Below are 27669 nucleotides of genomic sequence, written 5' to 3'. Positions count from 1 at the left end.
CTTAATTGAGCATGTAGTTTTCCTGTACAACAAGTGAAGAAAAAAGGCGAGTACTGTCCATTGGACTGATTAAGGCCATTCGAGCCGAGATCTATTCATTATCTCACTAAATGGACAGTCAGATGCCTTTGTCCTTCTTAACACATAGACCCATTTGTGTTAAGGATTGACACCATTGTGTGTTTAAAATGGATAACTTTTAAACAATATACTGTAAATGAAGTTAACAACCACGAGGCTTGTTAGGCGTCTGCAGCATGAGTCATTGTAGTTCATCCTCGTATGCATATCGTAACACTATTGTACAGGTACCGATATAATGGCTATATTTAGACGTAAACATGATTTTTATATCTAAATACTAAGTTTGTGAATCCTGGGTATGTATCAATAAGTCAAGACTAGTTGTTTAAATCCAGAGCATGTAATGTTCAGCAGAAGTCAGTATCGCTTTTAAAATATTCTTGAAATAGTTTCAAGACCAGGACATGTTGGATAATGCAAAATGTAACACAGTAACGAAAACATAAAACTTTACTAAAATGGCACCTAAACCAGCACTGGTGGCAGTTCAATTATGTGTAATTAGTTGAAGTATGGATTATTCCCAAATCACTTGCTGATTTTTCCCATTCCTTCTATCATGATTTGGACTTTTCCACAATCAAATTAAAAAGGGTGTTGTATGTGTAGATGGATTCACGTGGACAGATGGAACAGCCGTAAGTTTCGTGGCCTGGGCAGATGGGGAACCATCTGACGCTAAGGGAAGTCACAACGAAGAGTGTGTAGAAATGTACCAGTCAGGCGGTAAATGGAATGACAACAACTGCTTCAATAACAAGGGATATATTTGTAAAACACCCGCAAGTAAGTTTATCTGCAAGTGACTTTCAACCTTAAATAGTACATGTTTAAAGTACCTTCGGGTAAATTCATGTATAAAATATTTCCATGGATATGTATCGGGCTTGGTAACATACCTGATTATTCCAAATTTATTCCAAGTTTTAGTTGTAAATCAACATATATATGTATATAACGTTTTGTAAGCAAACAAAACTTTATTACTGAAATTAGATCTGTTCTACACACCAAAAACATTAGTACGATGGATATTGCGAGCATATTTTTACATTGCATGTTTACTATATGTCTTTCGTTTTTTCAGTTGTTCCAACAATTGCGGCTACCGCCGCTCCAGTTCCGCCAGTCTCCAACAACCCTCCTGTCAACACACCATTCAATCCGCAAAACACTCCGAAGCCTGTCCAACCCTATAGCCCAATAACTCAAAGGCCAGTACAACCCTACAGCCCGACGAATCCAGGCCGTACCCAGTACCCGACTATGCCGCCATTCCTCACATACAAACCTCACAGCGGTCACTCACAGCAACAACGAGCGACGAAAACAGGTAATATGGAAATATGATAGATATACAGTTTTAAAACTTGAATAAGTCTGTTAGTAAAAATAAAATGGGTGTTTTTGTCATAAACCTTTTTTTTACTACAAACTTGGATTATGTAACGATAATTTGGTTTTCTTGGCTATCGGCACGTTGGTAAAAGTATGTTTTATTTTTATTTCAGATGTGACTAAAATTAGTTGATGATATAATCAATAAATATATAAGAAATGTAGTGTTTCTATTTTCCGTGCTTATAACATTTCCGTCGCTCTTTCGGTAAAATTTACATTTCTATTGCATTATTCACTTTTAAATGGTGCAACGGTATATTAAATATTGTATATTGCAGATCAAAGTCATCAAAAATGTTACACTTAACTTTTTTGTTGTGTTTCTCCGTTTATGTAATGACGCGTTGTTTTGTGCCTATTTAATTGTCTGGATGTTTTCTTATTGTATAATACTTTTTTTAATTTAAGGTAATAGGATTGTGTCACCATTTCTCAGTAGAATTTTGTAGTTATATTGCTTTGAATTAGAGAAAAAATTCTTTCACAAAAAAATATAGGTTGTCACAATTTTAAGGATTTCAAATTGAAATTTATGTAAAAAGGAGTGAATTTTGAAAAATAAATCAGACACATTTTTTTTCAAGATAATGACAATAAGAATTATATTGACATATATTAGTATTGCATTAATGTATATCAATTTAATAAATGGTGAAATTGTGTAAAATCAATTATCTATAAAAGATTAAAAATTGACATTTTATAATAAAATCATATACACATAATAATTGCAGGTAAGAGTTATCTTTCTTGTAAAACATCACAGTAGTGAAATAAGTAGCCGGTTTCCTGAAGTACAGAAACATGGACACATGCTACTCATTGATAGAAACAACTGAATTAATGCCTGGATTGGTTTGAAATACTTTAATATTGAGAGAACACACTGTTCTTTTAATAATAAACATACAATATTCATCAGTTTATTATTAAACATTAGAATATGCGGAAATTGTGATACTGTCTCCCTACATTGGATTTTCAACTAGGGATGAACTTCCTATTCCCGTTTATCAATACACTCCTATGACTTTAAGATGATATATCTGTTAGGTTTTACCGACTAAGATGTCCTGATGGTTGTACAAATATACTGGCTATATATTAACGTTTTTAGTGTCCGCACATTTTACTTATATAATCTTTGTTTAGATCACCAATAAATTGTCCATTTATTTCAGGGAACCAATCAAACGGCATATCAGGGGGTGCAGTAGCAGGAATCATCATCGGTGTTCTGGTTGTCTTGGGAATAGCAGCTGGTTCCGCCATCTTTATTAAAAGTCGTAACGGTGGCTACCAGGGCAGGAGTGATCAAGCTATTGGTTTTGACAACGCTTTATATTCGAAATCCCAGCAGTCTGTGAACATAGATCCTACAAGAACCAACGGACTTTCTGTGTCTTCTGGTCTTCCAGGGGAGGAGGAGGACGCATGAACACTCGACAGCCATGTGACAGAACGTCACAATGAACGTCACACAATCTTCTGAACTTATTTATACACTTCAAGTACTCTCTTTTATTGAACAGCGACTTCCTTTGCTGGCAGGTCTTGTACTGAGTGGTAATAACCAGGACATATTATGGTGATGACCCTTTGCCCGATACTCGTGTTAAAGTCGCAAGATGTCCTAGTGAGGGGAGGTTTTAGAGAGGTTTATTGTGTGAACCTTTCGCCTTTATTGAAGCATTTGATGTTTATAGTAAACCATGACATGAATACAGTATTAACGATATGTGCCTTGGTTATAGGTGATATCATTGTAACGTTAACCTGTGAACCGAACATATCTCAGTGGTCCTTGTAACCAGTGTGATCTGGAAGTCTTGCTTAGATATTTCCAGTTATACAAGAGCCCATCTGACGAATCATTAAGGCTGTCCACTTCGGCGCTGAGCAACTTCCGATTTCCGTGTCTACCTTATACCGTATATGCAAATTGTTTGTGTTATTTATAGGGAAATGGAGTCGTCCACAATGGCTTTTTTATTGTGGCATTTCCTATAGTATTTATGTCAATAAAACCTGTTTAAACCAATTCAAAGTTTTGTCCTCAAATGTTTTCAACATTGGCTGCTGTATAACGTATCTGATTTTTCATATCACCATCCTATAAGTCTATGTTTGGAAAGGACGTCTTCTTGTTCAGTGGAAACAAACTACTATACAGTGTTCTACATGGTACTGTAAATGACATGCAGCTATATACCAAGTAGTTGTGTATCTTCATTTTCATCGTTTTTGTTCTTCACAAAAACAAATCATCAGTACATCTGAGAGTGCGATAATAGGACCCTTTAGGGCTTTGATACTTGTCCTGCCTAAATAGATTCAGCCTCATACTAAAACAAACACAGTTGAAGACAGGTGACATAAGTCTACAGGGGTTGCATACAGACTTGCTATTGAACTTAACAAAGCTAACGTTAACAGGGAACTCAGTTCGTCTTACTCGTGATTTCATCTTCAATTTACCTGATCCTGGATTCGTCGTGGAATTTTTACGACTTATGCTCCAGAATTGTTTACAACCATATTTTTTGTAACGTTCGCAGGTAACAAACGCCATATAAAAGCAAACGACCACCGAAGACAAAAGTAACACCTGTAGTACCCATCAGTTACAACATTAATGACACCATGTTAAAGACACTTTACTTAATGACAGCTTGATTGGTAACATAGTGATTAGATACAACATTAATGACACCATGTTAATGACGCTATAATGAATCGCATCATGATTGGTGACCCCGTGATAAGAAAGAATATTAATGACACCATGTTAATAATGATATAATGAATGACATCCTAATTGGTGACACCGTGATAAGAAAGAATATTATTGACACCATGATTAATGCCACTATAATGAATGACATTAATGACACCATGATTAATGACACTATAATGAATGACATCATGATTAGTGACACCGTTATTAGATACAACGTTAATGCCACAATGGTTAATGCCACTAAAATAAATGAGATCATGATTGGTGACACCGTTATTAAATGTAACATTAATTGCACCATATTTAAATAACCTCGTGTTTAATGACATATTGATTACCGAAACCATGCTTGATGACACTTTGCTTTATACTATCATTCTTAATGAAACCTTCCTTAACGACACTTTTACAGAATACAAAAAACGGCACAAAAAGTCTGTACGAAATTAAAATGTTTTGAGTTTAAATACTTTGTATCAACGACATTACAAGTACCTGGGTCTACATTCGTTTGTTTTAGCTAAGAGGTAGTAAAAGTAAAAGAATAGCAATTCCTAAAATGAACGATTATCTAAATAATGTTCAGTTATGAAGAAAAAAAAAAAGACACCTATACCTCAGGTTTCCTTGATGTGCCATGTTTAAATGGTTCTGTTTCCGAACTTTGTGAGTTGAAAAAACGCAGGATAAATTATAAACTATGATACACATTAAGTGCAGTAAATCGCCTATTGTCTTTTCATAAAACAAAATTATAAGTTCAACGTCGTTACAATGTACCATCTAATCAATATACAATGACTAAATCTTGATACAAAATTAATTCAATGTACCACAACGTCAGTACACGAAAAACCAAATCCCAACGTTAAGTCGACAGAACAATTTAAAACATTGGCTTATCATCAAAGATCAAAGTCGATAGAACAATATAAAACATCGTCTATACGCCTGACACCATCAAAGCTCTAAGTAGACAGTATATCGTCTTTATTGCTTATATTGTCTGTATAACATCCTATAAAATAGTAAACGATGTGACGCTAAAGAGTTAGTAAGTATTCTCATTAACTTTCATTATCTACAATAGTAAACGATGTGACGCTAAAGAGTCAGTAAGTATTCCCATTAACTTTCATTATTTACAATAGTAAACGATGTGACGCCAAAGAGTTAGTAAGTATTCCCATTAATTTTCATTATCTACAATAGTAAACGATGTGGCGCTAAAGAGTTAGTAAGTATTCCCATTAATTTTCATTATCTACAATAGTAAACGATGTGACGCTAAAGAGTTACTAAGTATTCCCATTAACTTTCATTATCTACAATAGTAAACGATGTGGCGCTAAAGAGTTAGTAAGTATTCTCATTAACTTTCATTATCTACAATAGTAAACGATGTGGCGCTAAAGAGTTAGTAAGTATTCCCATTAACTTCCATTATTTACAATAGTAAACGATGTGACGCTAAAGAGTTACTAAGTATTCCCATTAACTTTCATTATTTACAATAGTAAACGATGTGACGCTAAAGAGTCAGTAAGTATTCCCATTAACTTTCATTATTTACAATAGTAAACGATGTGACGCTAAAGAGTTAGTGAGTATTCCCATTAACTCTCATTATCTACAATAGTAAACGATGTGACGCTAAAGAGTCAGTAAGTATTCCCATTAACTTTCATTATCTACAATAGTAACCATGTGACGCTAAAGAGGTAGGAAGTATTCCCATTAATTTTCATTATCTACAATAGTAAACGATGTGACGCTAAAGAGTTAGTAAGTATTCCCATTAATTTTCATTATCTACAATAGTAAACGATGTCACACATGTTGCAATACTTGAAATGGTAAATTATGTGACGCTAGACTTAATAGGTTACTAATCAATTGCAATACATAAATAAGGAAGTAATGCTACTTTAGAAAGTAAATATATATCGCATCAAATTGCATTATTTACAATAGTAAACGATGGGACGTGATACATTGTCATATATTTATTACATGATAAATAATAGCAAGCTATGTAACGCTAGAGAGCTTAAGAAGTATCACGTTATATTGCAATGTATACAATATTAAGCGTTGTAACGCTAGAGTGCTTGATTGATATCTCGTCATATTGCATAATATACATTATTCAGCGATATAGCTTTAGAGAATTGGTATATAGTCATTTGCATTATGGACAATAGTAACCAATACGACAATAGGTAATTAATAGGTATCTAGTCATATTGCAATGAAAACAATAGTAAGCAATGTGACATTAGAGAGTTAATAGGTATCGCATGTTTATTGGTATTCTTGAATGGTAAGTTATGTGACGCTAGAGAGTTAAAGGTAGCTCGTGTTTATTGTCATTTATATAATGGTAAGCTATGTGACGCTAGAGAGTTAATAGGTATATCGTGTTTATTGTAATTTATATAATGGTAAGCTATGTGACGCTTGAGTGTTAATAGGTATCTAATGTGTATTGTTATTTATTTTATGGTAAGCTATGTGATGCTAGAGAGTTAACAGCTATCTCGTGTATTGTTATTTATATAATGGTAAGCTATTTGATGCTAGAGGGTTAATAGGTATCTCGTGTTTATTGTTATTTATATAATGGTAAGCTATATGATGCTAGAGAGTTAATAGGTATCTCATGTTTATTGGTATTATTGAATGGTTAGCTATGTGATGCTAGAGAGTTGATAGGTAGCTCGTGTTTATTGTTATTTATATTATGGTAAAATATGTGACGCTAGAGAGTTAATAGGTATCTCGTGTTTATTGTTATTTATATAATGGTAAGCTATGTGACGCTATAGGGTTAATAGGTATCTCGTGTTTATTGTTATTTATTTTATGGTAAGCTAAGTGACGCTAGAGAGTTAATAGGTATCTCGTGTGTATTGGTATTATTGAATGGTTAGCTACGTGATGCTAGAGAGTTAATAGGTATATCGTGTTTATTGTTATTTATACAATGGTAAGCTATGTGATGCTAGAAAGTTAATAGGTGTCTCTTGTTTATTGTAATTTATATAATGGTAAGTTATGTGACACTAGAGAGTTAATAGGTGTCTCTTGTTTATTGTAATTTATATAATGGTAAGCTATGTGACGCTAGAGAGTTAATAGGTATCTCGTGTTTATTGGTATTATTGTATGGTAAGTTATGTGACGCTAGAGAGTTAATAGGTATCTCGTGTTTATTGGTATTATTGAATGGTAAGTTATGTGACGCTAGAGAGTTAATAGGTATCTCGTGTTTATTGTCATTTATATAATGGTAAGCTATGTGATGCTAGAGAGTTAACAGGTATCTCGTGTTTATTGTTATTGATATATTGGTAAGCTATGTGCGCTAGAGAGTTAATAGGTATATCGTGTTTATTGTTATTCATATAATGGTAAGTTATGTGACGCTAGAGAGTTAATAGGTAGCTCGTGTTTATTGTAATTTATATAATGGTAAGCTATGTGACGCTACAGAGTAAATATGTAGCTCGTGTTTATTGTTACTTATATAATGGTAAGCTTTGTGACGCCAGATAGTTAATAGGTATATCGTGTTTATTGTTATTTATATAATGGTAAGCTATATGACGCTAAACGGTTAATAGGTATATCGTGTTTATTGTTATTTATTTTATGGTAAGCTATCTGATGCTAGAGAGTTAATAGGTATATCGTGTTATTATTATTTATATAATGGTAAGCTATGTGACGCTAGAGAGTTAATAGGTATATCGTGTTTATTCTTATTTATTTTATGGTAAGCTAAGTGATGCTAGAGAGTTAATAGGTGTCTCGTGCTTATTGTTATTTATATAATGGTAAGCAATGTGACGCTAGAGATTTAATAGGTATATCGTGTTTATTGTTATTTATATAATGGTAAGCCCTGTGACGCTAGAGAGTTAATAGGTGTCTCGTGTTTATTGCTTCTTATATAATGATAAGCTATGTGATGCTAGAGAGTTAAGAGCTATCTCGTGTTTATTGTTATTTATATAATGGTAAGCTATGTAACGCTAGAGAGTTAATAGGTATATCGTGTTTATTGTTATCTAATTTACAGTAAGCTATGTGAAGCTAGAGAGTTAATAGGCATATCGTGTTTATTGTTATGTATACAATGGTAAGCTATGTGACGCTAGAGAGTTAATTGTTATCTCGTGTTTATTGTTATATATATAATGGTAAGCTATGTGACGCTAGAGAGTTAATAGGCATCTCGTGTTTATTGTTATTTATTTTATGGTAAGCTATGTGACGCTAGAGAGTTAATTGGTATCTCGTGTTTAATGTGTTTTTTTATGGTAATCTATGTGACGCTAGAGAGTTCATCAGTATTTAGCGAAACTTTCAAAAACAAATTATATGACGGTAGCGTAATAAAATGTTCGGGTGATTCAAATCACAAATGTAAACTGTTATAAAAAGTATAGTTTGAGTTTAAACGTAATGATTAACAACCACACAAATATACTTCTACTTTTATTAGAATGGAAGTATAATAGATCAAAGATCAAAGATCCACCCATAAGGATATAATTACAACCTAATACCGATACAAAATTATAAAAACGGCGGAGACACCAAACCAAATGTAACGACAACTGACTACAATGGAACTTTCTTGGTTACACACTGTTATGCCAGCACTGATTTAATAACTTTGCCTGTGGTATTTTATGGTAATTTGTGTACATATTTGTGTAAGGGTGGTCACCACTGGAGTGAACAGTAGTCAAGGAATGAATATTATCGCTTGTAAAAATACACAAAAATCCAAAGTGCATAAACATTATTTAATCAATCTTTAAATATTCAAATTGCACTTACACTCCGTGTAACATTACGCCATTGTGCGCCTCATTAAATGAAGGAATCGCGAGGTATATTAATTATTATTTCCTTTGCAGGACGTACTGAGGCTAGACTATTTATGACCCTGTTGTAATGCCATTACTGTGAGATACCCGTACAATACTGACCACCGGAGGGGCATTCAATTAGTAAACACTAGACATGGTAATGAACAACACTTTCTCGTGCAACAGGGGAGTGTCGTCAGTTAATTCAGAAAGGGCATATATCATACTGTTAACTACCACCGATTCGTAGCACTGACCTCAACAAATCGCTATGGCACGATAAAGGAGTCATGGAAAAGGTAGAAATCGGGTTTCTGTGTGAGGTAAGAACTTGTTTTATTTTATATTACAGCCAACAATGGTTCTACAGTGCCTCCCTTTTCTTTGATATGCACCATCGTATCAAAGAGAATCGTTAAGTTTACATTAATAAAAGACTCGTACATTCCTGCTGCTGAAATGGTCTTCTATCTACTCGACTCACTCTTTACTTCACGTTCCTTTGATGCACCCGTCAAGAGACATGACCGTCGCCAATAGTACGACTTTGTAGTGTCTATAGCAATGTTTTCCATCTTATATAAACTTCATGTCCTCTATGCGATGATAAACTATCAGAAAACATCCATCCAACAGTGAAGGAGCTCAAAGATTTCACTTTATTTGCTCTTTATTTGATACTTGCAATAATCACATTTTATATACTCAGTGGCCTAAATATTAGTTTCAATACATACCACCCCAAATGTTTACACTTTTTATGATTTTGAAGAAGATATTATCCTTTCTGCCAGAACAGTGAAGTCATTGTAGGGTTTTTTTCATATAATGGATCCGTATTTGGTTTCATTTCGTATGTCTTTAAACTCCTTCTAAAATGAACACTGGTCTATTGCATCAGTTCTTAGTGATGATTTTTAGATTTGGGATTGTATTTCTTTTAAACTTAACATAGCGATATAATGTTGTAATGTATTCAGATGGTTATTGAATTATTCTTTGATTTTTATACAGCCATTTCTATATACTTCTAGATCTTACTCATTGTGTTAATCAATTGACAGTATTCTTTCTCCCCTACAGTGACAATGAGTTATGCATTTTGAGGTCAGTTTTTCATAACTTTTAGAAAATCGTTATTAAAATTATATGGTCGACTGGCATGCTTTTGTAAATACATTTTTAAGAGGTTAGGTCCATTGTCTATTATTGTTAGATCTTATCAATTTAAACAAAGCCCTACACAACTGGTGTTTGTGTTCTGGCCATAGATATGTGTCCTGTTCCTGGTCATGGTGCCCTTCGTGACAGCCATTGAGGAACTACCTTACCCAGAGACGCTACACAACTGCTTCGTCAGACAAACAAACAAGTCGGACAGCAATGTTGCTGGTGAACTCATCAGTACCTACTGTATCAACCAGTATCTTTGGGTGTCGGGCCGACCCAGTTGGCAGGCGCCCCGGGACAGTGTCGCATATCAAGTCATACAGAAGCTCTTCACGCAGGGAGCCAATGAGCTGTCCAGGAGGAAACGAGCAACAGAACCACTTCGGGTCCGGAAGGAGTACCGCATGCTTTCTCGGGACGAACGCAAACGGTTCCATGACGCTATTACCAAGCTAAAGGAAAGAGTAAGTATTTAAATAGTGTATCACTGTTATCGACAAAACGCTACTTTAACACGTTAAGGATCACGAGTACACTTGTCAACTAATTATAAAATTGTTGTTAAATGTTGGGTTATAGCTACATGTATCATGTAAATGACATAACGAGCTGACTGTCAAGGATATATAACTTGCCAAAATGTAATAATGTAGTCATAAAATACTGTGATTGTATAATAGTGAATTAATCATAGTGATACATTTACATTTGCGCTGCAACCCACTATATGAGCATTACCAGTAGAAATGTATTTCATTTGAGTATGAAAGCAAAATCTCTCTTGACATAACTCGTGGTTTACTTATGACGTCATATATTAATCTTGTTCAATGAGAGTCTTGTCGCTTCGCTTCGGATAACATGGATAATGCCTCTGCGTCAAACGTTCAAATGGTTACGGTTAAGTATTGGCGCCAATTTTAATTAAATAGGGCTGTTCCACCAATGTTGTTTAAGGACGACGCATATACATAACACACTAAATAAATAAATAATGTAAGAACAAATAAATAAAATTAAACAATTGTTCTATATTAAAAATGTAAATATATGGATTTAACAGCGTTTTTTAATTTTCATGGCGGTATGAAAATAACAAAAACGCCGTTCAATCCGTATATATCAACTGTATTAGCATTTCATATTCGTATTCTCCCAGTCAGAACAGACGCTTTTAAAAATCTTACTTCACAGTCCGTGTAGACATCAAATCACCAACTTTATATGTATGTATAACTGTTTTGAAAATATGTCAATAAGGCGATTGATCTCTGTTATATATCCCTGATTAAATGCTTTGTGACGTTTTAATATTAAAATGTTATCAATATAATTGGAATACACGACACTGAAATAGACAATATCAATTTTGACCTGACTATATACAGGAACATTTGCTGAGAGTTTTAACCGATGAAGTTAAGTATGAGTCTGATGTAGGATGACGGTGTCTATTTATATAAATATAATCCGAACCCCTCTGTGTTTCTATCACCAGATCCCAGATACACGTACCAGTGTGTATGATACCCTAGCTGACATACATCAAGGCAGAGTAATTCTTCAGTCAGTGCACGGCGGAGCTAACTTCCTAGGGTGGCATAGAGTTTACATTTACCTGTAAGTTAACGTCAGATAGTGCTGATAAACCTGTTCGATTAACAAGAGATATTACAATTATCACCTGTAATTTTCTCATTGTATTTATATATGGTGTATTGTCGTACCTCTATCGTGGGTCTTCAAAGTCATCCGCATGTTTAGACTGTATTTATCACCAGATCCTGGAATGTTCTTCAGAGCATCGCGTTGTAATGGTAAGGAACCTTTGCAAATTAAGGAATATTTTTAAAAGTAGACAAGTGCTGGAAACTTTTTACATGTATGCGTTTTTGAAATTAAAATAACCTTCATATCTGAAATAAATCGACACACAGATGGAGGTGGTAGCATCATACTAATCAACAGTCAGCTGTACTATCTGTATAAATATTAACAAAGTTATTTGAAATAAGAAACTGTAATTATCTATCTATATTATGCAGATTTATAACCGGTATACAGTTCTTTCCTACCTGGATTTCTTTTAAAAATCAAAACAAGCTAACCGTTCACATATTTTCAATACGGAAATAAATCGACACACACATACATGAATGTGGTACTACCATACTAATTTTACATAATATGAAGTTATAAAGATAGAATACTTAAATACCCAAGTATAATTGTATTTCAGACTGGAGCAGGCGTTACGTGTTGTAGACGACACTGTCACCCTACCCTACTGGGATTGTACGCTGGACTATGAGATGGAGGATCCGACGGAATCTATTATATTTTCTTACAGATTTGCTGGTAATGGCGACGGGAAAGTGCTCAATGGTGTGTTCAGAAATTGGGGTTTAGTGAGAAATGTGGGGTTAAAAGGCAATCTAATGAGCAAGTGGGCCATGGACGAAATTCTGTCTCGTCGACGTACACACAGAATCACTGAGCCAGATGCACAGAACCGACACAACATCGAGTTTCGTCATAACGGCATCCATTCGTGGGTCGGTGGACACGTAGGTTTAATGAACATGGCCACTAGAGATCCCCTGTTCTTTTTGATACACTGCTTCATTGATTACGTCTGGTGGCGATTCCAGCAGCAGCAGATAAAAAGAGATATAGATCCGTCTTCAGATTACCCGATAAATTATGGATCACATCAACATCGTCCGAGCGCAAAGATGACGGGGTTCCCTGACTATCGGAACCGTGATGGCTACTCTAACCACTGGACCAGGGACATTTACACCTACCAGTTATCGCCCGAATGTCCTCAGTGTGGTCATTCTTCCTGGCTAAAATGCGTCAGAGGAGTGTGTGTTTCAAAAGCACGAAATACGCGTCGAGAACGAAACTCGAGACAAACTACGTCTTTCTCACAATCAGGAAATGTACGTAAACTTGACAATGCGGTGCATCACAATATCACACACCAAAACGAAGATCCGCCGATTGTGACGATGAAGAAACGAGCAGGAGACATTTATCATGGAATATCTCCCGTACAGAATACATTCGAAATAGACGGTAAAGCAAGCGTTGATCAATGGGTGTTCATGCCAGTAAAGGTTATAAATGTAAAATCGGGGGATCTGATATATAACTCTTACCCAATAAACAATGGCCATCCCATGTGGAATGACGATATCTACACCGCGTCGAATTCAGAAGTTGTGTCGTCATTCTTACCCCAGCATAGTGCTGCTACATACGAGAACTGTAAGCGGTCAACAAGTGGAGCTTTGAAAATCTACGTACGTATAGATGGTCGGAACTACGATGGTCATTCTGTAGAGCATGCGCTGACCGACGAACGACTACCTTTCTCATCGAGCTACGCATATGTGGCGATAAAAAGTCCGCTTCATAAACCTGTAGAATTGATGGCTACCGCGCATGACGAGTGCGGACGAATGTGTAGACCTATGTGTAGATTTAAAGGTAACAATGACTTCATCCCTTGTACTGGGCACATGCACATTAAACACAAAGATAATGGTATGTATGCGTCCACTGTGGCTGATGCAATGCTTACAGTATGGCGGTTTGAAAACGGTGAAAACATTTTTCCAAAATCCTCAGATAAGCTTGTTTATCTCAGTTTTTTGTGTGATTCTAAGTCATTATTCCAATGAAATTCTACAACCATTTAACTTAAAATTGCCTTGAATGTCTTTTCAATGGGTTTAATTTACAATATTTAAACAACAAAAAATCCTTTCTAGGTCATTTTGTTTTAACATCAGGCAATCTAAATTCCGTAAATATCGATAAAATCATTATAAGTTCATAATGACAATAAACGATAAAAGTTGATTGAAGGCTAGATGGTGATGTGCTAGGATAGAGTTATAAAAAAACAATTTAAGAAAACAACTTTTTATGAAGTTGAGTATAATTTTATTTCTCAAAATGAAACTGAAAATGTTATGAATGTTTAAAATATGATAGCTATTTTCGAAGTGGTTGATTCTTTGTTCATTACGGTATTCAATAAATGTTCTATAGTATATACTTGCTTTAGTTATTATTCTTTGGGGTTTGGAAGTAACAGTAATATTGAATGGTTAATAAAAGAAGGCATTCATTGGATGGTGAGTGTATAGATAGAGGTTCCATCAGATAAAAGGCCCTCTCTTACTCTTGCGGTGGAAGCTGAAAGATCAATACAGACATGTAAACAGTGACCAAGTTGAATAAGTTTGGGCCTAGCTGCAGTTAGGGATCCACTGTACACATGTGGCGTTAATAGTCAAAATAAATCCCAACACTTGGTAGCGTACATGTGCACAGGGTATTACAGTAAGTGCGATGTACTGTTGATAGCTACAGATTGACAGGTACCAAGAAAAAAGATTTACCCAGAATCAGGTTTCCGTAGCGTCTTGGGTGACTTGGTCAAAAGAAAGTCGCGGTAAAAGGTGACGTGGTCAAGGTTTGTCGCGGTAAAGGGTGTACACAATTATGGCTGTCGTAGTTAGGGGCTATATACTGTTGATACAGGGTCACGGACATATTGTGATACAGTTTTTTAGTTGACTCTTTGACTATAATAGTGTCAGAGGTATATTGTAATAAATGTAAAAAAAAACTGTTTGGACTATTATTGGACTATTTCTAGTGTTTACTGTATTTTGATTTTATTAAACTATGCCATTACAAACATTTAATACTGACCATTCAGGTCCGTCGCTCCACCGTCCAGTTAAGTCACTGACGACATTATGTGACGGGAAATGTATACTTTCGCTGACAATGAAGTTGTCGGACATATATATATCAACTGTCAATGTCTTGGTCTATATCGCACTTTCTATCCAAGGAGGGATACGGATGCGCTTTGACCTTTTTTGTGAATTGTTGTGAGATGCTAAACTCCTAACTCCTAATAACTGTTATAACGATGTGATGGCTGGATTGAAGCTCCCAAAATGTTGACCAAGCGATACATTATTACAATTCGGTTACGTGCCCTTCTCCAGTGTTCTCCCATCCAAGACTGTGTAGATTATCGAGGCACAGCCGTTAAGGACTCGGCTTATTGGAAATGTGGATGAGCTTTATGAGTATGCTATATCCTAGTCACACATCCATCGCTCTATTGACGGGAGATCTTTCTGAAATATGATGAGGTCTTCTCTTCTTGCTTGTCCGGCGAAATCATAAACAGTGATGACCAGCAAAACATCTCACAGACGACTGGATGTCATCCGGTTTGTTTGCGAAAAAATATTGTTGTTTATGCGATATTTGTGTACATTGTTGTATAATATACTTGTCATAACCGGCATTGTTGCCATCGTATATTTAACACTTTGGTGAAACATACATGCCAATTCTAACGATGTAGCAATGGCATGTGTCACACTGTTGTAATGTCGTAGCTAACGTTGATTTGCATTTGACTTACTCATTCCTGCAGTTTACAAAAGCCCTATAGAATAAATAGAGGATATTTAATGGTGTCTTCAGTAATAACAAATATATTTCACGAGTGTGGCTAATATTTTGATATATTTCACGAGTGCGCAGCACGAAAAAAATCAAAATATCAGCCACACTCGTGAAATATATTTGTTTTTACTTAAGACACCATTGAATTTTCTATTTATTAGATTTTGAAAGCATAAAACATGAAAAATGTAATGCATTGAAAAAGGGCGGGAATAAGAAGCGTAATTATTAGCGCCATATTAGAATGACGTCACGCTTGACAACAAGGCTGTGCGCCATTTTGAATGGGACTCTCAAAGCAATTTCGACGTTTTCTGCTATTGTATGGTATGATTGCTTATAAAAATGTCATTGCTGGTAAATATATGTAAATACTTAAGTTTGTGTACCAAACATTTACCATAATAACCACTTATTCTACCGTCGCTTCATTTGAATCTGAACAAAATATCATTTCACGCTGTGAAAATATCACTTTTGTTATTTGTCACAGTGTGAAAGCTATTAGTTTTATCAAGTTGATAGTATTCAATTATAGCCTTTGGCTGAGGTCGATACCTGGATTTATTGACCAGAGAAAATATATTTTGACAGAGGACGCAGTCCGAGCTTAATATATCTTTTCTCGGGTCAATAAATCCAGGTATTGACCGAAGTCAAAGGCTACAATTGTTTTATTATTTTCAAAACAGTAATTTTAGCCATCTGGAAAAAACACAGCTACGGAAGCGGGACGATAAGTTCGTTTGGAGACACGTTATTATTCTATTTTTAGAAACACCCAGTCCTTCAACAAAAATCACGCGCCCCAAGTCAATATCGGTTTATTTCGGTGGACACGTGATTCACTTCTGGCCAATCACTTATCGGGAATAATATGAAAAAATAATAGAATCCGATATTTCACTGTAATGGCATTCATATAATAATAATTGGAGGTTCTTATATACCGCCCTATCACATCCTAGTTCGTAGGTCGTCTCAAAGCGGTTCACAAATTAGTATCTGTGAACTGAAGAGGCTGATCGTGCCCGCTGCCTGTCCCTTCACCCCTCACACTGGGAGAGACGTGAGACGGTTTTGCATGGCTGAAAACCCCATAAGCTCTTTTTGCAGCCGCCATTTTAAAGTCCAACTCGACAGATGATAAACAATAATCGCTGATGTCATCCTTTATAAATGATGTTTATTTTAATTAATTAAAAAACACCCGTCTATAAATTTCATTCGTCAGCGCATGAAATCCACACCTAACAGAGTTACACACTCTTTCAAGTCACTTCCATGGTAAGTTCGATGGAATCTTTGGATAGATTTATATTTGACTAGGAGGTAAATTCATTTTTGTTTGGAAGAAAATCGTCAAATAAATACAAAAAAAAATAATGCGAAAAAAGGAAACCAGTGTTAAGGCTTTCTTGCTTGCATTTTCAATACGGGGATGTTTGATGAGCGTTTCACATGCATGGTCTGTTGGGAAATAATACATGTTTTATCATTCAATAATGAAAAGTTTCGTTGCGTCACATACGTGGTAGAGTGATAAATGAGTATTACTATATGAAAAGTATTCACTCAAACCCTTAGCTGTTACGGAAAGTGACAAGAGGATAAGCATACGTTGTTTTTAGACTGCTGTGTAATACCATGCTGCATTCCAGACATGATAAAACCAGAAGAGAACTACGGCGTGATTGACGTGGCCTGATGCAGGAAAAGCACGATCATATGTGTTGTAAGATCTGATTAGGTCTAAATATCAAAAACCAAGTTGAAATTAAGATACAGTTTAGCAAGGAAGTTGGTGCATATTTATAGATATACCACCAATTAGAGACGGTTAAAGGACTATCTCTGTCATTCTACAGTACCAGTAGATATCTTAAACGGCAGAACTACGCAGGTACGTATTTGCATGTTGCTTGGAACACGTGCTTCCTACGTGCTCGTTAGCTCCTCTTGTGGTAAGGACTGTAACTCCGCAGATGACATCACTAACGCGAGCAGATGTATATATGTATTAAAGTAAAATGTTATTATCAATTCATTCATCATGTACTAACTTGAATTTTAATTAGTACACTTTTTGATAATTTTCGTACGTATTTTTTAAATCTTACTTTTTTTTCATCTTCCCGTTTAATCAGCTTTAAATAAATTTATTTGTTAAAAAAAAAAAGTCGACATTTATCAAAGATAACGCATGCAATGTTTTTAATTAAGACGTTGTCGTCAATGAATACCGATACACTACCCACGTAAGTTGGTTAAACCCCTGTAGTGTTAAAACAAGTAGCGTTTACTTGTGTGAGTAACACATGGCTCCTCACCTGGCACGGCGTGTTCTTAATTAGGGTCCTAGGTCGAAAAATTGATACACATCATGTGTATTTCGCTTGCTTAGTATTATTTAACAGCAAACCGTAATAAGTCAATATGTGTGCAATTATGATAGACTTAACGTTGTTTGCCAAGCACCTATTTAATGGACACATGATAAATCATTATTGTGTCTGGCTGAATATCACGTTAGCGTTGAAAAATATCTTTCCCTGTTTAACACTCTCAGAAATGTGTGCGCTCTACTCGAGGGATTATTACAGGCATTCATACAAAAACGGAAAATATTCTATACAGTTTGCTTTTTTCTCTGTGAAATTGTATTAGATTATCAGATACAACGTGATTTTATAAGCAAACGTCCGAATCGACACGTATTTATCCTGTCAGCTACCACTTTCATGGCATACCTTATCATCTAAGAATCTGGTGGAAGTTCAATGATACCATAACACCAATGCAATTATTGTTGTATAGAACATGATGAGTTGGTTATTACAGACACCCAGACAAGTGTTACACAATGAAGAGCAAACTGGATCACTGGGCAGATATCTTGGTTCTCTTCCTATACTTTGCTGTAGTGTTGGCTGTGGGATTATGGGTAAGCTTTGTATTTAAAACACATGCACGGAGAAACATAGAAATGTCCCGTTCCCGTGTACCTATCATTGATCAGGACCCGATCGTTCAATCTCCTAGTTAGCTTCTTTAAGCTCTACAGAGGTCCCCGTAGCTATCGACGCTTCAAACAACATTACTATTTACTGTAATAAATATTATGAACTACAGATTTGTATCGACACTGTATATAAGAAATGAGGACCAATCATAGACATCGATCATGTGTTGTAACAAACAAAGGCCCCGAATAAGATGAACTTTGTTATTTGGTTCCTAATTTGCAAAGGATTTATTTCAGGATCGAGTTCTTGTTCAACAAACTGATATCTGGCCCGGTATTTTTTAACCTACCGTACTAACCACAGTACCGCTAAATTACAGCACGAAACAACATTGAATTTAGATAATTGAATTTTGAATAGATTAAATTTAAGATCTATAGATAATAATTCATTCTCAGGAATTACACTACAATCATTCTAAAATTATTCTGCTGTTATTCCTAGTCCATGAGGAGATCAAATCGTGGAAACGTGCAGAGTTATTTCCTGGCCGGACGTTCGATGCCATGGTTTGTGGTAAGTTTATCAGTTCGATAACCTGGTTGCACAAACTGGTGGTAAGTTTTTCTGCTTACATTTTTTTTTAAAGGTAACTTTAAGGTTTGTTCGATGCATGGTTTGTGGTAAGTTTATCTGTTGACTGGCATTTAATTGGTTAGTTCATCTATACATTGATCCGGTTTGTGGAAAGTTTATCTATTAACTGGCATTGATTTGGTATGTTAATATATTCATTGATCCGGTTTGTGGAAAATTTATTTGTAAACTGGCATTTGTTTGGTCAGTTAATTTTTACATTGATCCGGTTGTGGAAAGTTTATCTGTTCTATGACCCGGTTTGTGGTTACTTTATCACATATTTGTCATGATCTGTGGTAGAACTATCTGTTACTGGTGTTGATATTGGTAAGGTTATCTCTTCGATGCCATGTTTTTTGGTAAGTTTATCTGTTCGATGCCATGGTTTTTGTGGTAAGTTTATCTGTTCGATGCCATGGTTTTTGTGGTAAGTTTATCTGCCATACAGTTTTCCTGTGAGTTGTGGCCTGTTTGTAACAATCGAAATCAATACGTATAATACGCCATTACTATTTTAACAGATTGTCAGATATTGTACTACACCTAGTCGTCATTTTGGAAAACAAACGATGCAATACAACTCTATTTTAACTTTAATTTCGGCAATATTGACGTGAGAACTGGTTTCTCAATATCGCAAATAACACTTTGTATTAGGCGGGATTTACGTCAATACGTCACACGGTCTATCTGGACCTACAGTTTGTATTAGGCGGGATTTACGTCAATACGTCACACGGTCTATCTGGACCTACAGTTTGTATTAGGCGGGATTTACGTCAATACGTCACACGGTCTATCTGGACCTACAGTTTGTATTAGGCGGGATTTACGTCAATACGTCACACGGTCTATCTGGACCTACAGTTTGTATTAGGCGGGATTTACGTCAATACGTCACACGGTCTATCTGGACCTACAGTTTGTATTAGGCGGGATTTACGTCAATACGTCACACGGTCTATCTGGACCTACAGTTTGTATTAGGCGGGATTTACGTCAATACGTCACACGGTCTATCTGGACCTACAGTTTGTATTAGGCGGGATTTACGTAAATACGTCACACGGTCTATCTGGACCTACAGTTTGGAAGAAGTATTATTCTTAGAAGGAGTCTTTCTTGCACTTTGATATCAACAGGTTTACAACATGATATGCAAAAAAAAGAAGGAGTCCAGTAGAGCCTTTTTATTTTGCCCCTTGACATACCCTATTAATTGTGCTGTGGTTTCATTAAAGCAAAATGGAAGGGGGACTTTCCACATCATTTAACTAAATTTGTTGTGTGTTCATGTTTTATTGTTCGACTTATATTTCCGTTTATGTTCTCAACATACATAACAAAAAGTTAATTGATATTCATATACTAAAAGTTTAACCGCCATTACGAGTAATACATATATTTACGGCGTTGTCTTGTTACCCCTCCTTTCTGTCAGTATCATCCTTGTCAGCGCTTCTGTCGGCAATGTCTGCTGGTCTATAGAGACTCGTAATAATGGTGGAGTGCCTTTGGGGTTATTTTAGCACGGCACAAAGACAGCATAACATTCTTATTCGCAGTAGAGATGGCCAGTATGGATATGAGATGTATTGTTACAAAAATGCCGTCCTGTTACGTCGTTCTCCTAATATAAATGGACAGCATGATGTAAGTTTGTAACAACTACACCACTTTGATAACGATGTCAAGGTTTCTGTATTGTTTCCTGGTCTTTGCCCGAGAGTAGTGGGACTGAAGTAAACATGTTACAATGATCAACGGAATCCACGACATTTAGACTTAGAGGCAATCTGACATCTTTGCCAAAGACAACTGCTTTAGTAATATCACGCTTTCCACGAGTCGTTTCATTAATGTTCAAATAGAATTCCTTTGCTTTCGTTTTTTCCTTCGTATAATCGCATGTTTGTAAAGTGTTGGTAAAATAGCCGTGTCCCAGTATGTTTCAAAGAGTGTTTGTCCGTCCTCTTAGGAAATACTTTAGAAACACTTACATATGCACTATAAAGATATATGGTTTAAGGTAAATGGTACTACTTCTCCAAGCAATTATTATCCAGATGAAGAATTCAACTCGGAGCTTGTTGACTAATTGTAGGCTTTGCAATGTAAAGGTTCTGAGTTCGACCCCTGTAGTTTCGGTTCTATTGCTTGTGTATTTCTAATTTCCGAATTCAAATAGTAAACAAATGTAATTCTGTAAAATAACTGGAGAACTCGTAGATGGCCTGTTTTGTCGATAAGATGGGACTGGAACTATCAAAGTACTGACCCGTCATTACACATGTGGTCTTCTATGGTGATATCGACTTTTAACACTTGAGTATTTATATCCAAACTTTGTTTGGTATATTTATGATGACTTGGATTATTGTAAACATAACTATTTCACATATTTTAGATAAAATTTCAAAAAATATGTTGGCGCGGCTTTCTGGTCCTCTTGGCGTAATATCATTGGTTACATGAGTAACGAATGGTTCCCTTTCCTAAATAAATAGTTCATCGCATCCTCATAATCAGATATTGTATATCACTATATCCTACGGTGATGATCCACATCATTGCAGTGATCGTTATGACGTTGTTTAAGTTATATGCCTAAGAACCGCATGCATAATACGCAGTCGTCTGCAGTAACTAATTAATGTGGAATCGCTTCAAGCCATTGCTGGATAATATATGTCAAGTTTGGCCTTAAGATATATCTTTCAATTATTTTCTGGTTCTTATTTGGTACGTTCCTCTTTTTGTGACTTTTGAGGGCTGAACGTTTTGGTATACGTAACGGCTCATCATCTTCTTAATCATCAGCACATACCTCAGCAAAATGTGTTGCTTTATGAATGAGAAAATTTCAAATGTCTGATAATCAATATGTCTTATTTAAATCTTCTATGTAAGGTTCAGGTTCCGTGTCTATACTAAAAGAGGGGAAAAGATAATATAACATGGAAACGTGACCAAAACCATAATGGACGTTTTCAATTCCTCGAATTTGTTAATAGTGCAAACGCTTACCCAGTACAAACTTCCTCTGGTGAATTATTTCTCTAGGCACACTAATATATAGCCCTGTTTGCGTTAGTAGCTCAATCAGTTGCATAAAAGATAACAATCATTTTATATACTTTTGTATAATTTTATGCGTTAATGTGGTTTTACTTTTCTCTGCTTACAAATTTGGGAACAACATTCTTTTACATATTATGATACCCTTGTTTTCTCTCAGATATTTTTTTTTTCTGTGCTACACAGGGTTCTGAATATGCTAACAATGGAGTATTGTTTTCTTTACATTAACTTTTAATTCGGATTACATTTTGTGTGTTTACGTTTTGGTATCAATTTCTTTTCTATTTTATAGATTGTCTTGACGATTGATATCAACAAGGTAGAAATTGACATTATTTGATATGTTGCTTTCCTTTATTCCAGGTAGGTTCCTCTATTTTTGCCACTAATATTGGGAGTGAACATTTTATAGGACTGGCAGGCGCTGCAGTTTCAACAGGCATAGCAATGATATTATTTGAGTGGCTCGTAAGTTGTATGAAAATGTTATAAACGCCTACTATTGATTTCAAAGCTAACTGTTTTGGGAATTTACTTTATTCCTTCCTAAAGTGTAATATAGTATATTTCAGAACCGGTGCAAACTCCTTCTGGACCAAGGCCTGTATTCATGAAGCTGGTATCATGCTCAAGCATTAGTTCTGTGCTCAAACCAGCTTTCTTACTTCTTGTATAAACCACGTAACACAGTCGAAAAGACAATTTTGACATTGAAGTATTGGGGTTAAAGTCTCTCAGATTTTATTCAAAATCATAAATCCATTGTCAATGCTTATTAATTTATCACCGAAACAAGAAAATGGGGTATAGCTAAGAATCAAATAACGAGCATAAGAATGATTTCATGAATACAGGACAAGTGTTTGTTCTTCTTGTACTGTTTCAAGAGTCTCACTGTAAATATTTTCTATGTTAATATTTTGCCGAGTTTATCGATTTGAATTTAAATAACGGCTCTGTTGACACTTCAGCACTCTTGTTTCTTTTGTATACCGAACGCTACAACATATCTAACCGGACTAGACAATGTTACGATCCTTTATTCTCCATCTTTACTAGGCGATATACCTCCTGGTACTGTGTGCATGGTGTTTCGTGCCTGTTTTCATATCAGCAGGGGTAAGTATACTTCCTACGCATCATTTAATAAAATGTACAGGTCTTGTTAGACGTTTTCAGTCCTTGAAGTAGGCAATATTAGTTATAATTAATATCTAACGTTTTATATTTGTAACGTTTTAAAGAATTTTATTGACAACTTTCCCCTTTTGAGGTATTTCTGCACACGTTTCGGTACAAACGGGACATGGATTCTTAGTTATACTTTACTTTTCCTTAATGGACAAAATGGCAATTTGATTTACATAATTCTTTGTTTTACGCAGGTTTATACCATCCCAGAGTACATTGAAAAGAGATTTGGAAGCAGAAAAATCCGTAACTACTTTGTAGTGATGACCCTCACCTTCGCCATCGCTAACAAACTCGCCGTAGGTGTTACGAGATATAAAATACAAAATGTTCCCTAAACAGATAATTAAAGTATTTTATCAGAATTACACTTTGTCGACTTAATTATCAATGAAGTTTAAATTATTTGTATTAAGTAATGTCGTATTATTTCCCGTGAAATGATTTTTTTACTAATACCTAATATACAAATATGATATTTTACACAAGGTTGAGATGTACTTGAACTAGTTTACATACAAAGCGGTAGAGTGGTGTAAACCACAACAATCACTTATTATTATAAACGTACCTGATTTCTGTAACAGGCCAACATGTTTGCTGGGTCGTTGTTTATACAACTAGCCACAGGGTGGAATATGTACTTATCAGTCACCGTATTGCTGCTCGTCACCGCATTCTACACAGTGTTGGGTAGGTACATCTTCAGGTCTAAGTAACACAAAATATTTGTAGTCACGCGATATAATAGTGTTTACAACACTGTACGACTGTACAACATTATTTGCTGTAAAGTGTCATCCGGGTCTTTGCTAATATGTGTAAGGTATATTGTCATTAGTGTGTATCCTTGTATGATTGGCCTATTGGTGAGGATAAGACATTTGTTTATTTAGGTCACCTGAGCTTTGCTCAAGTGACCTATTCTGATCGCTTTCCGTCCGTCGTTGTGCATCGTCCGTCGACCGTCGTGCTTCGTGCGTAAACTTTTTAGATTTTCGACTTCTTCTCAAAAACAAGAGGATGGAAAGGTTTCAAACTTTGTCATAATCATCCTTAGTAGATGAGGCTACAATTGTTAATTTCAGCAGCCCGGGGCCATCCGTTTTCCCTTGGGGAGGGGGTAAAGTTTACTATAATTTATATAGGGAAATAACACTTTTGGGTATATTTTGTCCATTTTCAGCAGGGAATTATTCAAACTTGGTTGGAATGATTATGATGCCAGATGGCAATCAAATGGTATGAGAAAATAAGATCCTGCCCCATCCCAGGCTGGAATAGTTGGGCCTATATGGAGATTATAGTTAAAAAAATCTTCTTCGTCAGACTTCGTCCTTACCTTTATTGCCATTACCTAAAATTGTAAATTTCATTATTCCCAGGTCATCTGCTCTCCCTTGGGGAGAGGGTGTAATTCTCAATAGCAAAATAATCTATTTGAATAGTTTTTAAAGTTCTTATCCTTTGGTGACATGACACGTATTGTATTTCATTTTGTTTACATGTTGTTTTCCACATTTTGTACATCCCAACAATGAAATTGAGCCACAAGTACCTATAATATAACTCAGGTGACCGCTAAGGCCCTTGGGCCTCTTTTTATAAAAATGTTATAGAAGTGTGACGTAAGTTTGTTATTTTAAAACGAAACATAGAAGATCGGTGTGATAAGGGGCCATACTTATGTTGTGTTCTATTAAAAGTTATTTATGTAAAGTATTGATAAGCTGTCATATATACTTACATTTTTGCCTGATTATGGCCACCTCATCTCTGGGTGTTTTCTATTCTTGCATTGTGATTTGTTATATTATAGGTGGCCTAGCGGCGGTTATGTTAACCGATACACTACAAACCGTCATAATGATGATTGGGTCCTTTATATTAGCCGGTATCTGTAAGTACAGAACACACGGTTATGCATAACACCATGACGATACAACTTAGCTACTAGCGTATTCAGTTAATACAGATTGTCAAAACAGGACGAGAATAGGACGAATGAACATAAATAAAGCCTCCGTTAAAAATCACGTCAATTCGAAAATAGAGCATGGTCTGAAATAACCCTGAAGTCGTAAGTGGTTCAAATAAAAATAACCGATATCGATATGATTATATAATATCGATTGAAACTCAAACTCAAATAGTTTAATGACAAGAACTGAGGATACATCTAAATAATGAATGAGGTCATCAATCAACCCCACGAGAAGCCATGGAAACAGCCAAAACTGGGGACAATCGAAATCACGAACAATCTAGGACAACGTTAACAAGCGTAAACATAGCAGTAGACAAATACATGATAAAGGAGCAACGTCGTCAATGGATATATCATCAATCCATCTTGGTAGCTTTGTAACTTTATATTATATGATTTTAACAAACAAACAAAATGAGGTGAATTATAGACAAATTAAACTGCGTATATGTCTTAGTATCGTCCTTATTGTATCCGCCGGAAATAGGGTTTGATATATCGTGTGGTAAAAAATGTTTGTGTGTGATTCTGTCTGTGGTCACTTTTAACGTTGGATTGAAGTCATTTGACGTTAAGTGTGCCTTCAGGTTATACTAAGGTTGGCAGTTGGACAGAGCTACGGGAACGGTACATGGCTGCCATACCTAGTGTTCTCCAGGACAACAGCACTTGTGGTTTCCCTAATACTGACGCGTTCTCTTTGTACCACGATCCTGTGGCCGGAGATATGCCATGGACTGGACTCCTGGCTATGGCAACAGTGGGCAGTCTGTTCTACTGGTGTGGAGACCAGGTACATACACATAATGTACCAATCGGAAAACTGTTTCTATGAAAACTAAATTGCTTGAATTAAGGTACTAGATACTTTTCAAAGATTCTTTTTATTTGTTTCTTTAAAGATTTTAGGAATAAAAAATGTTCGTTGTACTCCATTTTCCATTTCACTTAAATACATATATAAAGATAAAGCTTGTCAAAATACTAATTAGAATATAATTTGTTTTAAATCAATTGCATATTGCGATTGATGCTAATGAAGTGATTATACAGGTTAACTGTGTTTACTGTAGGTAATCGTCCAGAGATACCTGGCAGCCAGCACACTACAGGAAGCCAAGGCGGGAGCAGTACTAGCCAGTGCCCTTAAGATTTTACCTATGTTCATCATGATCATACCCGGACTCGTCAGTCGTGTGTTGTTCACAGGTAAATCATGATCGCGATCGATATCTTGTAACTTATGCCAGCAACTGTGTCGAATTATTGTAAATTTCTTTACAGATAATTGCAAAATCCTTTTTGAATTAAACAACGTTTCTTAATTGACCACTACAATATTTGAGCTCTGTGTCATTAACTCCAAATATCGGATCATTGTTTTACCTAACATTAAAGAAATCACATTATTCATATGAGTTCATCTTGTATATATATATATATATATATATGTAGATAATAAATAAATAAGTCCTTGCGAAGGAAAATATAGAATAAAAACATTTTTTTCAGATATATCAACATTTTCAAACATCAATCCGCCTGAAGAAGCCCTAGAAGGCAGAAAGGCCTAGCGGACGATTTGAAAAAATTGTACATATATATATATATATATATATATAGCATCCATTCCTGTTGTAGACGAAGTGGCCTGTGTCGACCCTGACGAGTGTATGAGAATATGTGATAACCCTACGGGATGTTCTAATATCGCCTACCCAAAACTGGTGTTAGAGTTACTCCCTACAGGTAAAGTATATATCCCAAACATCGCCTACCAAAAACTGGTGTTAGAGTAACTCCCTACAGGTAAAGTATATATCCCAAACATCGCCTACCCAAAACTGGTGTAAGTTACTCCCTACAGGTAAAGTATATATCCCAAACATCGCCTACCCAAAACTGGTGTTAGAGTTACGCCCTACAGGTAAAGTAAACATCCCAAACATCGCCTACCGGAACTGGTGTAAGAGTTACGCCCTTCAGGTAAAGTAAATATACACTCCTCAAAACCGGTGT

General features: G+C 35.6%; 3 protein-coding genes across 5 annotated transcripts in view; all 3 read left to right on the top strand.

The window, feature by feature from the left end:
• LOC110451068 (macrophage mannose receptor 1-like) overlaps window positions 1-3521 on the top strand; it is a 64195-nt gene extending 60674 nt beyond the window's left edge. For both annotated transcript variants that reach the window (XM_021498917.1, XM_021498918.1), the window contains 3 exons: window positions 694-870; window positions 1172-1417; window positions 2667-3521. In XM_021498917.1, coding sequence (XP_021354592.1) covers window positions 694-870; window positions 1172-1417; window positions 2667-2923 — 680 coding nt within the window. In that variant the 3' untranslated portion in view covers window positions 2924-3521. The remainder of the gene's footprint in view (window positions 1-693; window positions 871-1171; window positions 1418-2666) is intronic.
• A 5778-nt stretch (window positions 3522-9299) lies between these two features.
• Window positions 9300-14337, top strand: LOC110451093 (tyrosinase-like protein 1). Of its 2 annotated transcripts, none has more exons than XM_021498952.1 (4): window positions 9300-9407; window positions 10380-10742; window positions 11777-11898; window positions 12518-14337. In XM_021498952.1, the coding sequence occupies exons 1-4, from the start codon at window positions 9399-9401 to the stop codon at window positions 13965-13967; spliced, it is 1944 nt and encodes a 647-aa protein (XP_021354627.1). In that variant the 5' UTR covers window positions 9300-9398; the 3' UTR covers window positions 13968-14337. The 2 variants fall into 2 exon arrangements, with proteins under 2 accessions (XP_021354627.1, XP_021354626.1); XM_021498951.1 differs by having other exon boundaries at window positions 9300-9431.
• A 3149-nt stretch (window positions 14338-17486) lies between these two features.
• On the top strand, window positions 17487-27449 carry LOC110451099 (sodium/glucose cotransporter 4-like). The gene is made up of 11 exons (XM_021498959.1): window positions 17487-17689; window positions 18628-18730; window positions 19257-19328; window positions 22836-22940; window positions 23532-23591; window positions 23858-23962; window positions 24251-24356; window positions 25483-25563; window positions 26238-26443; window positions 26724-26859; window positions 27292-27449. The coding sequence occupies exons 2-11, from the start codon at window positions 18650-18652 to the stop codon at window positions 27447-27449; spliced, it is 1110 nt and encodes a 369-aa protein (XP_021354634.1). The 5' UTR covers window positions 17487-17689; window positions 18628-18649.
• The last annotated feature ends 220 nt before the right edge of the window (window positions 27450-27669 follow it).

Source organism: Mizuhopecten yessoensis, unplaced genomic scaffold (assembly GCF_002113885.1).
Source record: "Mizuhopecten yessoensis strain PY_sf001 unplaced genomic scaffold, ASM211388v2 scaffold5789, whole genome shotgun sequence".
NCBI classification, from domain to species: domain Eukaryota; kingdom Metazoa; phylum Mollusca; class Bivalvia; order Pectinida; family Pectinidae; genus Mizuhopecten; species Mizuhopecten yessoensis.
Note: the sequence above shows the minus strand (reverse complement) of the source record. Positions and strands in the feature narration are given on the sequence as shown.